This window comes from Canis aureus, chromosome 8 (genome assembly GCF_053574225.1).
Source record: "Canis aureus isolate CA01 chromosome 8, VMU_Caureus_v.1.0, whole genome shotgun sequence".
Lineage (NCBI taxonomy): Eukaryota > Metazoa > Chordata > Mammalia > Carnivora > Canidae > Canis > Canis aureus.
Genome location: NC_135618.1, coordinates 59,626,665 through 59,640,627, shown reverse-complemented (window position 1 = coordinate 59,640,627; position 13,963 = coordinate 59,626,665). Strand labels below are relative to the sequence as shown.

Sequence of the window (13,963 nt, the reverse complement as noted above, 5' to 3'; positions counted from 1 at the left end):
TTACCGCAGCAAGAAGTGTGAGTGGGGGAGGGTAGCAGGAAGGAGGCTACTGCCTCAGGTACAAGGGGGAGAGAAGCCTTAGGGGACGGGGCACAATCTTCCAAGTCTGTAGAGGGTCACTGAGAGCCCCTGCCTCTTAGCGCTGGTAATGACCTCCAACCCCTCCCAGACCCAGGCTGCCCAGATGTGCTTCCCCATCAGAAATCCACGGAATGAGCACATGGGGCTGAGGTGGCAGGACTCCCTCCTGCAGGAGCCATGACTGCTGCTCTCAGAAGGCCTCACTCCGCCTGGTCAAGAAGTGCCAAACGTCTCCCACTCACCAATCCGCCTTTCTTCCAACAGAGACTTGATTTCCGCTATCTTATCTAGAGCTTTCCGGAGGATACTGAGGGTGGGGAGAAGGGAGAGAAGAGATCTGGATGAAGCACAAAGCACAGACTTCCTTTTCTGCTTATAGTAGGCTGAGTAACAGACCAGACCTACTGCCAAAACTATAAACCCTAAGTATTTTTTCAATTCATTCATTCATTCATTTTTTATTTACTTATGATATTTATTTATTTAGGATATTACTTAAGATATTTATGATTTTAGGGACACGAGGGTGGCTCAGGGCATGATCCTGGTCCTGGGATTGAGTCCCACATCGGGCTCCCTGCAAGGAGCCAGCTTCTCCCTCTGCCCATGTCTCTGCCTCTCTCTGTGGCTCTCATAAATAAATAAATAAAATCTTATAAATAACATCTATATCCAATCTGGACTCGAACTCACAACCCCAAAATCAAGAGTTGCATGCTCTACTGACTGAGCCAGCCAGGGGCCCCTGTGCTCTTTTACATTTTAAGGTCCTTAAAACTGACAGGGTAGGGGGATGCCTGAGTGGCTCAGAGGCTGAGCGTCTGCCTTCAGTTCAGGGTATGATCCCAGGATCTGGGATGGAGTCCTACATTGGGCTCCCTGCATGGAGCCTCTTTTCCCTCTGCCTCTGTCTCTCTCTGTGTCTCTCGAATAAATAAAATCTTAAAAAAAAAAAAAATCTTAAAAAAGAAAAAAAGAAAAGAAACTGACAAGGTAAGGAGAGGCTGCAGGCCCAAAGAATCCAAGAGGATCCCAGAGTGGTAACCATAGCAGAGAGAGATGCATTTGACAGAGCCTGGAGAAACTGCGCTGCAGTGGTAGCTGCCTGGAACAGTGTGGAAATGTAGAGGACAGAAGTTAAAGCTCCGGGTCTGCCCAAGCTGGGACATGTGAAAGGAGATACCCTGGAAGACTGTGGGGAGTTCTCTGGGCTCCAAGCCAGGCTGAAGGATGAAAGGAATTTGAATTTGTCTCTGAAAGGCTGCAGCGCCAGGAAATCTCTAGAGTAGTTTACGGGGTTCCAGAATGACCAGGGCCCAAGCAATCCAGCGGGAGTGAACACAATCCTCACTAGAGGAAAGTTTCTTCATCCTAGATCTTGAGGACTCTCCCCCCAAAAGGGAATAATCTTTTTAAAAAAGAGAGAGAGGGTAGCCCTGGTGGCGCAGTGGTTTAGTGCTGCCTGCAGCCCGGGGTGTGATCCTGGAGACCCGGGATCGAGTCCCACATTGGGCTTCCTGCATGGAGCCTGCTTCTCCCTCTGCCTGTGTCTCTGCCTCTCTCTCGCTCTCTCTGAATGAATAAATAAATCTTTAAAAAAAATAAAATAAAAAAGAGAGAGACAAAATTGTTAAACGAAGACACAAGGGGTTCTTTTCCATTTGCTGCAAATCAGGATGAAAACCAGCCAGGGAAGCCCTGGAGCATGTGCAAGAGCATCACAGGACCTGGGCTAGCTCCTGAGGCTGGCTCTTGGTGCCCTTTCAGTTTCCTAAGGGTTTTATTTATTTATTTATTTATTTATTTACTTATTTTTTAGGTATTCATGAGACACACAAACTGAGAGAGAGAGGCAGAGACACAGGCAGAGGGAGAAGCAGACTCCCTGCAGGGAGCCTGATGTGGGACTCGATCCCAGGACCCCAGGATCATGCCCTGAGCCTTGCTTAACTACTGAGCAACTGAGGTGCCCCTTCCCGAGGGTTTTAATTAATTTACTAAGACATGTGTGGTGAAGAAGAGTGCTGTAGGAACACACAGTGACATATGTCTCCCATCCTGACTTGGAGCCTTCTGTGGGCAGAGGTGGCGCTTTGCTCTGTCACTTGCTCCCATGCCCAGCATGGCACTCGGTGCTGACAGAGACTCTAGTGACGAATGTATGAACTTTTGAGAGTCTGAAAAAGTGAAATAGCAGGAGAATTGTTAAGGGGTTGGGCCCTGCAATTCTTAAGTAAGCTTATAAATGTTTAACTCCAGGTAGGTCAGTGCCAGAGGACAGCGTACACCAAACTAGTTTCAGAAACAGTCAGTTTGCCAGCAGTTAGGTTGCTCTAGCATGGATGAGTGGGAAAGGGCCTGACTGTGGCCAGATGACAAATCTGCAAATCAGGAAGGAGAGGGGGCAGGAAGGGTGGGCTGGGAAGCCAGTAGGCAACATCAGCCATCAAAAGGCACGTGTTTCCTCCTGCTTAAGCCAACCCCACCCCAGCTCAGCACAGGGAGCCCCATCAGGTCCCTCTGTCTAAACTATAAAGCCTGGAATCTTCAGCTCCCCCTCTTCCAAATGGTCCCCCAATTTTATTCCAGAACCTGCACTTGAACCCACCCTTGCTTCTCCATCCCTACTGCCACTAACTTGGCTCAATTCCACCACCATCTCTTGTCTGGCCTCCTAACTAGCTTGAATCTCACCCCATCTAACCCCACACAACAGCCAAGGGTTTCTCTGCTGCTTTACATCTTTGCTGGCTCCCTATGGCTTCCAGGATAAAGTCCAGTTACTGGAAGCTCTCTACCTCCTGCCTTGCCCTTCTTTAGTCACACAGGACTGGTTCTCATTCCTCCAGTGTGCACATGTGGCACACACTCCTCCACAGCCTCTGTCGTGTCCACCTGCTGACCCTTACTTCAAGTCTCTCCTCCTCCCTGTGGCCGTCCCAGTGCCCCAGGCACAGTGAGCCCACTTCTGTTAGCCCACCAATGACACTGCCCTGGTCACTGTTTTCTTAGGGTTCCTCTCCTTTCCAGACTGTGTGCCCTTGTAGGTAGGGTCCTCTCTATCCTCATGTGCCTGTATGGGGACTGCCCAGCACCAGGCACAGGGTAAATACCAGCAAAGATTTGCAAAACAGGGCAGACCGGGTAGCTCAGCGGTTTAGTGCCGCCTTCAGCCCAGGGCCTGATCCTGGAGACCCGGGATCAAGTCCCACATCGGGCTCCCTGCATGGAGCCTGCTTCTTTCCCTCTGCCTGTGTCTGTATCTCTGTCTCTCTCATGAATAAATAAAATCTTTAAAAAAAAAAAAAAATCTAAAAAAAAAAAAAACAACAAAAAACCAAAACCAGACTATATAACCAGTAACAGTAAAAACTGTACTTCTTGTTCCAATTCTGTGATATATATACATATGAAATGCATGTGTGTGCTGTGGAAAGGCGATTGTTACACCATGTTAGCATGGTATTAAAGAATATGGACTTTTGGTTTACAACTGGGCTCCCCGACTTACTGGTTATGTGACTTTTAGCAAATTACAGGAACTCCTTGTGTCTTAGTGTCCTCAACCATAAAATGGGGGTAATGTCCACCTTTTAGTCGTTCTGAGCATTACAGGAGATAAATACATAAAGTACTTGGAATAGTACCTGGCACAATACGACAACACAAGAGTCCTTATTAGTATTACTATGGCAATGATGACTAGATCTTTAATATCACGATTAAGCTACAACAGAGAATGTATTTCCTACCATGGGTTATGGTCAAGAGTTTGAAAATCACTGGTCTTAGGCACTTTATATACATTATCTCGTGCTATGTTGACAATTCTGTAGTAATTATGATCCCTGTTGTAATTAATGACGGAATAACTGGGTCTTGGGGCTCAGTGGGAGCAACGAACTCTTCACGGTCACCGGACTAGTAAAAGGCTGTGCTGGGGTCTGGCCCCCACCTTGCTGTCATCTAGGAAACAGCAGAGCTGGAGGGAGGAGGAGGCCCCAAAAGACAGCCCAGGGAGTGGAAATCTACTTTTTTTTTTTTTTTTTTTAATTCATGAGAGAGAGAGAGAGAGAGAGAGAGAGAGAGGCAGAGACACAGGCAGAGGAAGAAGCAGGCTCCATGCGGGGAGCCTGACTTGGGACTCGATCCCAGGTCTCCAGGATCATGCCCTGGGCTGAAGGTGGCGCTAAACCACTGAGCCACCTGGGCTGCCTGGAAATCTGCTTCTAAATGGCAGGAAAGACAGTAGGGGCGAGGGTTTGTGGGTTCCTATGGCTCACCACATGGGTGGGTGACAAAGGAGAGGGGACAGTACTCACTTGCACTCAGCCTCTGCATCAGCCTTGGCGGTTGTATAGAGCCCACGCAGCTTTGTCCGGTAGTAGGGAGAGACTGCAAAGTAAGCAGAGGAAGAGGCGTGGGCAAGGCGCAGCTGGCAGTCCTATGGTGCTGCTGCCCATACATCTGAATTGGGACTTCCAGAGTACAGAGGCCATGGATCGAGACATGAGCTTTAGTGGCTGGGAAGTGACCCCTGAGGCTGATGCCCCGTGTTTAACGAGTTCTCATTTTCTTATGGCACAGATGCCATCACTGTATTTGGCAGAGGGCTTTCTAACCTTTGCCATAGCATAACACATTAAGAAAATATTTCTCAGCACATAGGAAAATAGACCATGGTTCTCCAAGCTGCTCAGAGTTGGAAAGCACCTACCCAGTAGGCTGAGCATGAGGGCCTTTGGGGCATGTGCTGGAGATGCTGGGAGTGAAGCTCTCTTTCTAGAAAACACCAGCTAACTGGGGGGTGCTTGTGCACTCAAAGGGGTTCCCCTAAATGCAGCCTCATTACACTGACTTCCCAGTGCCTAGAGTTGGGGGACTTTAAGGTTCTTTAGTGCTAGGTAGCTTGTCATCTGTTTCCTGGGTCACCTTTAGTTACTCAGCAGAAGGAAAAACCGTCCCTATGGCTGAGGAGCAGTTCATTTTGGATTATGTAGATATATGCAGAAGTCCTGTCTGAAACTAATTAATAGCCACGTTCCCCGGTCTCAGCCCATTCCCCCCTTGCTCTTCCCCTTTCTCTTCTGAGCCCAGTGACTTACTCTTGTTCTCTGTCTGCATCCGCTCATGGGTCTTCTGGATGTTCACTAAGTTGTGTTCACTCCGTGAACGCTCTTCCTGCAGGGATAAGGTCAACGGGGCACGAGGTGGCCCTTTATCCTGCTGTGGCACCCTGCACCCAGGCCAGAGTCCCCAGAAATATGTCTATCAGCATCTCCTGACCCTTACTTTTCAGGTTACATTCCACTACAAAGGACATCATTTGGGAAGGAATTTCCAGGACTGCTCCCTTTTGGGCTACAGGACTGTGTGGTATATGGCTCCCAGGAGATGGGTCATTATGTAACTATAAACATGGGTAGGGGTGCCTGGGTGGCTCAGTTGGTTAAGTGTCCCAACTCTTGATCTCAGCTCAGGTCTTGATCTCAGGATCATGAGTTCAAGCCCCACACTGGGCTCCACACTGGGTGTGGAGCCTACTTAAAACAACAATAACAAAAAAACCTGGATGACAGAATGCTTATTAGAAAGGTCCCTGATAATAATGGACAAAGTGTAGGAGCAGCACGCCTGATATGCCATGCACAAATATATATCATCCTTATTTTTATGAATGAAGAGCTATTTTTTTAGAATAGGAAAAAATGGCTTTTTAATACGATCAAAGCAGCAAGCACCACATGGTGGATCCAAATTCTCCTGGGGAACACTTCCATCCTGAGGCAAGGAAGATTCTGAGAAACCAAATCACATCTAGGTGTGACTACCACTCAGCCAGTATAGGGCACCCAGTATGCTGGAGTACAAAACAGGTCTCCTAACTGCATCTGGGTCACTGGACACAATGGCAGCAAAAGACAGGCTGGAGGAAGTATACTGTCCCACAGACAGGAAAAGGTTTTCAGGAAGACAGGTGTTGGTATATGCATTGTGGGACAACTGAATACACTTTTAATGAGCAGCATTCAGAGGAAGACTTATTTTTTTTAAAATGTATTTATTTATGATAGACAAAGAAAGAGAGAGAGAGAGGGAGAGGGATGGAGGGATGGAGGGAGGGAGAGAGAGAGAGAGAGAGAGAGAGAGGCAGAGACACAGGAGGAGGGAGAAGCAGGCTCCATGCCGGGAGCCCGACGTGGGACTCGATCCTGCGACTCCAGGATCGCGCCCTGGGCCAAAGGCAGGCGCTAAACGGCTGAGCCACCCAGGGATCCCCAAAGGAAGACTTCTTAATTAGAATGAACAAAATGAGGTGAGTTTTCTTATAAGGAAGAAGACAAGGAATGGGTGTCAATGCAGCAAGACGATGAGGAGTTAGTGCAGTGGGTCAGGCCAACCCAGTAAATAGTGCTGGATAATTCTAGGACGTCTTTGTTGTTGGGAAAGGGTTTACCATCCTGACCCCCCAGGACCTCGGGTTACTTTAATACAACAGAGGCTGAAGCAGCCAGGGGGCAATGGCCCTCCATCACAGCCACTGAGCCCCAAGAACACACTTGTGGTAAGCAAGGATTTCTGAACGTGTGGAAGCCCTTCAAGGGCACTACAATGCACTATGCACATTTAAATCAACGCACTATGACTGCCCTGATCCAAGAACAGATCAAACTAAGACATTCTAAGCTATAGCTGGCAGAGATGGACTATTATTCTGAGTACCACTTGGGTCCTCTCCATAGGTAGGAGGTGGCCACATAACGAAAAGCAGTCTGAGCACAAGCCTGTGAGCTGCAACAGGGAGACTGGCTTTGTCCCCAGCTGATTCAGAACCCAGAAATGACTGAATCGTGGCCAACTAGAAGAAAGCAAATGTTCTGAAGTAAAAATACTGTAAAGTAAAAATATCGTCCATAACAATGCCTGACAAATGGGCAAGGCTAATTCTGTTGGGAAGGGTCACAAATAGCTCTGGAATTCTTACCAACCTTTTCTATGATGAAACTGACTTCTACCATGACTATAGCTGAACAAGGTGCCATACACTGGCAAGGCTAGTGAGATTCAGCTGCCTCACATAAAGATGTCGCATGCTAATACCAGGATTAATGACCAGTACTGATGCTGGGAGACAGAGCCAGAGCCTCTGCAGATTGGAACATTGATCGGAAACAACTGGCCCAAGGAAGGACTGGATTTAGCTAACCGTTAACTAATTTCTATGCTGAAGAGTTTTACACAAATTTATAATAAGGCACAACAGTACTGGATAAATGGGGGGAAACAGGTAATCAGATTAGTATAAAAATATGGAAATGTACAGAATGGCTCTATGGGACAGACTGCTTGTTTCTTGGAGTCTGTCCCTCACTGCACTAGTTCCTCCAAATGTTGGGCATCCTCATACTCACGCGGTTGCTGTACCTGCTGGATAAATGCTACACTAACTACAGATGCTCCAATAAATACCATTTTGCTATAAGGGAGCCTAGGCAGAGGGCTTGGAGGGGAGGGGCTGTGAGGTAAAAGATGAACTCGATAGGTTTATTTTCAGATCTTGCATGTTCCAGAAAAGGCCCCTCACCAGCTCTTGGGAGAGAACCTCTGTACTCTTGGAATATCCTGCCTGATAAAAGTATCTTTGTTCAACTAGGATAAGGGGATGGAGGGAAAAGGGGAGTGACCATAATGGGTACAGGGTATTTCTGTCAGATGACCAGAATGTTCTGAAATTGTGGTGACGGTTGCACAACTCTGAATATACTAAAAACCAATGGAATCGTACTCTTCAAATGGGTGAGCTATACGGTATGTGAATCCTATCTCAATATAGCTGTTACTGAAAAGAGAGAATCACAAAGTCCTGCTGCCGATAGAAAATCCAGCAGGAGGGATAGTCACACTCCACATTTTCCTCCTCTCTCATTCATCAGTCACCTGGGTCCCTGCAATGTCCAAAGTCTCTAACTGCACCGCCTGTACCCGCCCCTCTGCAGCTCACATGCTGCCCTCCAGGAGCCAAGGGCTGCGGCTTCTTACCTGGGTTTGTTTGATCAGCTGATGAAGCTCTGTGAGAAGTTCTGCGATGCGGGAATCGGCTGACACCAGGGCCATTGTGTCTGCGGTGCCTGCAGTGGAGGCGAACAGAAGAGAACCCTGCTAGTGGCTGTTGTATGTTGAACATTAGAATGTCAGGTGATGACCTTATACCAGAAAATATTAAAACTTTAGGAATTTCACATAATTTCTAGAACAGTTATAATAGCATTTACCCAAACAACAGAACCTACAAAACAACAGAACCTACAAAACAACAGAATCATTTTTTTTTTTTTATTTAAAGATTTTTATTTATTTACTCGTGAGAGACAGAGACACAGGCAGAGGGAGAGGCAGGCATCACAGAGAGAGCCTGACTTGGGACTCGATCCAGGATCTCCAGGATCACACCCTGGGCTGCAGGCAGCACTAAACCACTGTGCCACCAGGGCTGCCCCAGAATCATTTTTTTAAATAGATTTTATTTATTTGAGAGTGAGCAAGTACATGAGCAGGGGGAGCAGCAGAGGGGAAAGCAGACTCTCCATGGAGCAGGGAGCCCAACATGGGACTCGATCCCAGGACTATGGGATCATGACCTGAGCTGAAGGCAGACGCTTAACCAACTGAGCCACCCAAGTGCCCTATCATCATTTTTTTGACAGTGCTTCCTGAATAACTTAAAATACCACACAAACAAGCCTTACTAGTCAAAAAGACTTCAGAATTTGAATCTCGTGAAGTTTCAAAGTACATGCCTAATTAGGATCACAGATCATTATAAAATTCAGTATTTAGTTAACCAAGCTGGCAGTAGGATTCTTTTCTCATCTTTTTTTTTTTTAAAGATTTTATTTATTTATTCATGAGAGAGAGAGAGAGAGAGAGAGGCAGAGACACAGGCAGAGAGAGAAGCAAGCTCCATGCAGGGAGCCTGATGTGGGACTCAATCCCAGAACCCCGGGATCACATCCTGAGCCAAAGGCAGATACTCAACCACTGAGCCACCCAGGCATCCCAAACTTTTTTTTTAAAGTAGGCTCCACATCCAGGATGGAGCCCAGTATAGAGTTAGTTAGAACCCACAGCCATGGGATCCCTGGGTGGCGCAGCGGTTTGGCGCCTGCCTTTGGCCCAGGGCGTGATCCTGGAGATCCGGGATCGAATCCCACGTCGGGCTCCCGGTGCATGGAGCCTGCTTCTCCCTCTGCCTGTGTCTCTGCCTCTCTTTCTCTCACTGTGTGCCTATCATAAATAAATAAAAATTAAAAAAAAAAAAACCCACAGCCATGAGATCAAGAGTTGGACACTTGACTGAGCCTCCCAGGCACCCCAACCTAGAAACCTTTTTATTTATTCAACCTACTTGTCCTTAACAATTAGCACGAAAGCTTTACGAGACAGGTAAAATTAACCATCATTTTAAGCCATTTTTTTGCTGACAAATTGCAGCAAAAATAACGAGCTTATCTGACCTTTAATAAACCTCGGCAGAATAAAAGTTTTACATTTAACACTGATAAGTCTAAAGACACATCTTAAACTAACAAACTTAAATTAGCTTTAATACAGAATATATGGGGGCATCCGGGTGGCTCAGTGGTTGAACATCTGCCTTTGGCTCAAGTCATGATCCTGGGGTCCTGGGGTTGAGTCCCACATCAGGCTCCTTCCAGGGAGCCTGCTTCTCCCTCTCCCTATGCTTTTGCCTCTGTGTGTTTCTCATGAGTAAATAAAATCTTAAAAAAAAAACAAACAGAATATGTGGTACCTGTGCCTATTAAAAGTCAATTTGTTCCCCACTGTCAATTTTCCTTGGGGTACCCAGAGGGAAATCTGAAGGGAATGGTTAAATCCAAGGGAACTCCTGGGCCTCTTCATGCAGATTCAAGAGGTGCTTCAGTTTGAACCACATAAGGAGACAGCTCAACAGCTTGGGGTGCTCTTTGCTCCTCCATAGCGAGTAAGAGGAGCAGGAGCCAATGGCACCAAAGGCGAGGATTTACCAGAGCAGGTTTTGTAAGCCTCACCAGAAGGTGGTGGAGAAACTTGAGAGGGGAGGGTGGGGCAGGGGGGAAGGTGTGGCAGGAGAGGTGCTGCCAACAAGGCTGGAGGTGATAAAAGCCCAAACAGAAGAAATAGGACTACGGTCCTAAAGCTCATCAGCCTGGAGAAGAGCAGATGTACATTTTCTTCCCATCAACAAAAAGTGGGAACAGGCAGTCCATGTCAGGTGAGAATACAGGGAACCTCCTTGAAACAAAAGGAGTTTCAGCAGCTGCTTGGGAATACTTAAAGTCACCGTCCAGAGGTAGACTATCCATAGACAACCGGAAATTATAGCCATCAACATGGAAATGAATGAGAGGCCCCCACATACAAGAAACAGGCAGCACTCATCCAGTCCTCACAACACATTTCAGATCCAATGCACAAAATAAGCAGTAAACAAAGCGTTTGGGAGCTTGGCGGCAACCTGGTTACAGGAAAGGAGGGGGGAGTACACAAGAAACAGGACCTCTTGGGGAGGTGTGCTAGGCACTGACAGGGGATCACTCCCTTGGGACTGGACTATGGCTAAAGCTCATGAGAAAACTGACCGAAAAAAAAAAAAAAAAAAAAAGAAAACTGACCGGATTAGGGAGAGGTCCCAAACTTTTGTTTCTTCAGGTCTCTCATTTGTGCTTACCCATGGGTTGTTTGGCATCCTTGGTCCTGCTCTCAGATTAAGTGGTCCCCCTGTCAGGGGAGTGACCCAACAGGGTAAGACAGCTCCCACCCATTCCTTTCAGAAGCACATGGTCAAATGTATCTTGGATTTTATGCTCATAGAGGGACCACACTGGGTTATTTAGAAGGAAACCTTACACAGGAGTCTTTTAAGATTGCAGCAGCCATCCTAATGAATGTATAGCCATCCTGTGCCCAAGAAGAATATGAGTATTGAAAGAATGGGCACAACAGGGAGAGCCTGAGCCCAACACTGTTATGGTCAAGGTACTAGTGTCCAGCTGAGCGGCAGGAGTTTATTCCTTCCTGTACTGCAGCCACAGGACAGAGGTTCTCTCTCGAGCACTCAGACAAGGCATGTTCCAAAGGGTCCTATTGTGAGGACAGCTCCAAAAAAGAACAGGTAAGACACAAAGACAGGTATGTGTGTGTGTGTAAAGAAGACTTACCAAGTTGCACTAAATCTCCTGGATTTCTTTTGGCACAGTCCCCATACAGGCCACCAAAAATTACGCGGGGGGTTGTTCAGCGCAACGATCAAGAAAGAATTCTTGAGCTGATGACAATGCAACTTAGTAAGTTTATTTAAAAGTAGCACAGGGGGGCAGCCTGGGTTGCCCAGCGGTTTAGCGCCGTCTTCAGTCCACGGCATGATCCTGGGGACCCAGGATCGAGTCCCACATCGGTCTCCCTGCGTGGAGCCTGCTTCTCCCTCTGCCTGTGTCTCTGCCTCTCTCTCTGTGTCTCTCATTAATAAATAAATAAATCTTTATAAATAAATAAATAAATGTAGCACAGGGACAGGACCTATGGGCAGAAAGAGCTGCACTTTTGCTGTGTGAGGCTGGTGGTTATACACTTAGCAATCAATGGGAAGAAGCATGCAGGGAGTATCAGATTACAAAAGTTTCTTCAAATTTCTACTCAAAAAACTAGTTTTGCAAGATTCCTCTAGTGTTTATCATTCAGTTTGACATGAACTATTGGTGAGGTGTACAGGCAGTCATGAGATCCCTAAAGAACATAGCAACTGGGGCACACCTGGGTGGTTCAGTGATTGAGTGTCTGCCTTTGGCTCAGGTCGAGATCTCAGGGTCCTGGATCCAGTCCTGTATCAGACTCCTTGTCGGGAGTCTGCTTCTCCCTCTGCCTATGTCTCTGCCTCCCTCTCTGTGTCTCTCATGAATAAAGAAATTTAATAAAAAAAACATGTGGGACACCTGGTGGCTTGGCAGTTGAGCGCCTAACTTTGGCTCAGAGCCTGATCCTGGATTCCCGGGATCGAGTCCCACATCAGGCTCCTTGTGTGGAGCCTGCTTCTCTTCCCTCTGCCTGTCTCTGCCTCTCTTTCTGTGTCTCTCATGAATGAATAAATAAAATCTAAAAAAAAAAAACAAAAAAAAAAAAACAAAAAAAAAACGTAGCAACCAGCACGTATTTGATCCCTATCAAAAGCATGCAGGCTTAAGTCAGCCTTCCTGGCTAAGGGTAAACATCTTCCTGCTCCTGTCCCTCATCATTGAAATTAACAAGCTCATCATACAGTTCATACAGTAATTCAAGGGATCCAGAATAGACAAAACAATCTCGAAAATAAAGTTTTCCCAATTACAAAATGCATAACACAAAGCTACAGTAATTAAGACAGTGAGGTACTGGCATAAAGACAGACCCAAACATCAATGAAACAAAACTGAGAGGCCAGAAATAAACCTTCATACCCACCGTCAATTAATTTCCAACCAGGATACCAAGATAATTTAATGGGAAAAGAATTGTCTTTTTGACAAATGGTGCAGGGACAACTAGATATCCATATGTAAAAGAATGAATTTGGACCCCGATCTCAGACCATATACAAAAATGACCTGAATAGTTTTCCAAAGACAATATTCAAATGGCCAAGTTGCCTGTGAAAAGATGCTCAGTATCAATAGCCATCAAGTGGATACAAATCAACACCACAAGGAGGTATCATTTCACACTCACCAGGATGGTTATAATCAAAAAGAGAAATAATAAAAGTGTCGGGGAGGGTAAATGAAGGGATAAAGAGTGGTTCTATTCACACAAAGGAATATTTTACTCAACAATAAAAGGAGTCATGTACTGTTGTGTGCTACAACACAGGTGAATCTTGAAAACCTTATGCTAAGTAAAAGCTACACACAACTAATATTGTCTATGTCCATTTAGATGAAATAACCAGAATCCAAATCTAAAGTCTTGTTATTTTTAGATATATCTCCCTACCCTTACCCCTTCAGCCTTAGGCAAACACTAATCTACTTTCTGTTTCTATAGATTTGCTTATTCTGTACCTCTTTTCTTCTTATTGTGGAATAATATTCCTTTGTTTGCATATACCACATTTGTACACGTCCATCAACCAATGGACATTTCGGTCATATCCACTTTTTGGCTATTGAGATAATGCTGTTATGAGGAGCACCTGGCTGGCTCAGTCAGTAGAGTACACGATTCATGATCTCAGGGTCGTAGGTTTGAGTCCCACACTGGATGTAGAGATTACTTTAAAATAAAATATTTTTTTAAAAAAGAATTTTGTTTGTTAGGAACACTTGTGGGTAAGTTTTTCTGTGGACACGTTTTCATTTTCTGGATCTATAACTAGGAGTGGAATTGCTGGGTCATATGGTCACTCTATGTTTAAACCTTATGAGGAACTGCTAGACTGTTTCCAAAGTGGCTGCACCATTTTACTTTCCCATCAGCAACGCATGAGGATTCCACAGCTCTACACCAATGCATGTTATTGTCTGATTCCAGCCATTCTAGTGGAGTGTGAAATGTTAACTAGTGGTTTTGATTTGTATTTCCCCAATGGCTAATAATGCTGAACATGTTTTCACGTTTATTAGCCATCTGTGTGTCTTCTTTGGAGAACTGCCCTTTGTCCATTTTTATTGAGTTATTTTTATCTTTTTTATTATTCAGTTTTATCTTTTGAAACACATTTAAAAATTTTTTATGTAATCCAATTTATCTATTTTTGATTGCTTGGGACACAGACCTGTCTTCTCACATGTGTGACACTATTTGTAACACCACAGCTTTATATAATACATTTCAGTATAAAGAACGTGTCCCT

At 45.7% G+C, this 13,963-nt stretch overlaps 1 protein-coding gene across 6 annotated transcripts in view; it reads right to left on the bottom strand.

Moving 5' to 3' along the window:
* SGF29 (SAGA complex associated factor 29) overlaps positions 1-13,963 on the bottom strand; it is a 29,660-nt gene that overhangs the window by 2,354 nt on the left and 13,343 nt on the right. For all 6 annotated transcript variants that reach the window (XM_077907202.1, XM_077907199.1, XM_077907201.1 and 3 more), the window contains 4 exons: positions 8,122-8,210; positions 5,187-5,262; positions 4,404-4,476; positions 324-388 (listed from right to left, as the gene is read on the bottom strand). In XM_077907202.1, the coding sequence (XP_077763328.1) occupies positions 324-388; positions 4,404-4,476; positions 5,187-5,262; positions 8,122-8,196 (289 nt within the window). In that variant the 5' untranslated portion in view covers positions 8,197-8,210. The remainder of the gene's footprint in view (positions 1-323; positions 389-4,403; positions 4,477-5,186; positions 5,263-8,121; positions 8,211-13,963) is intronic.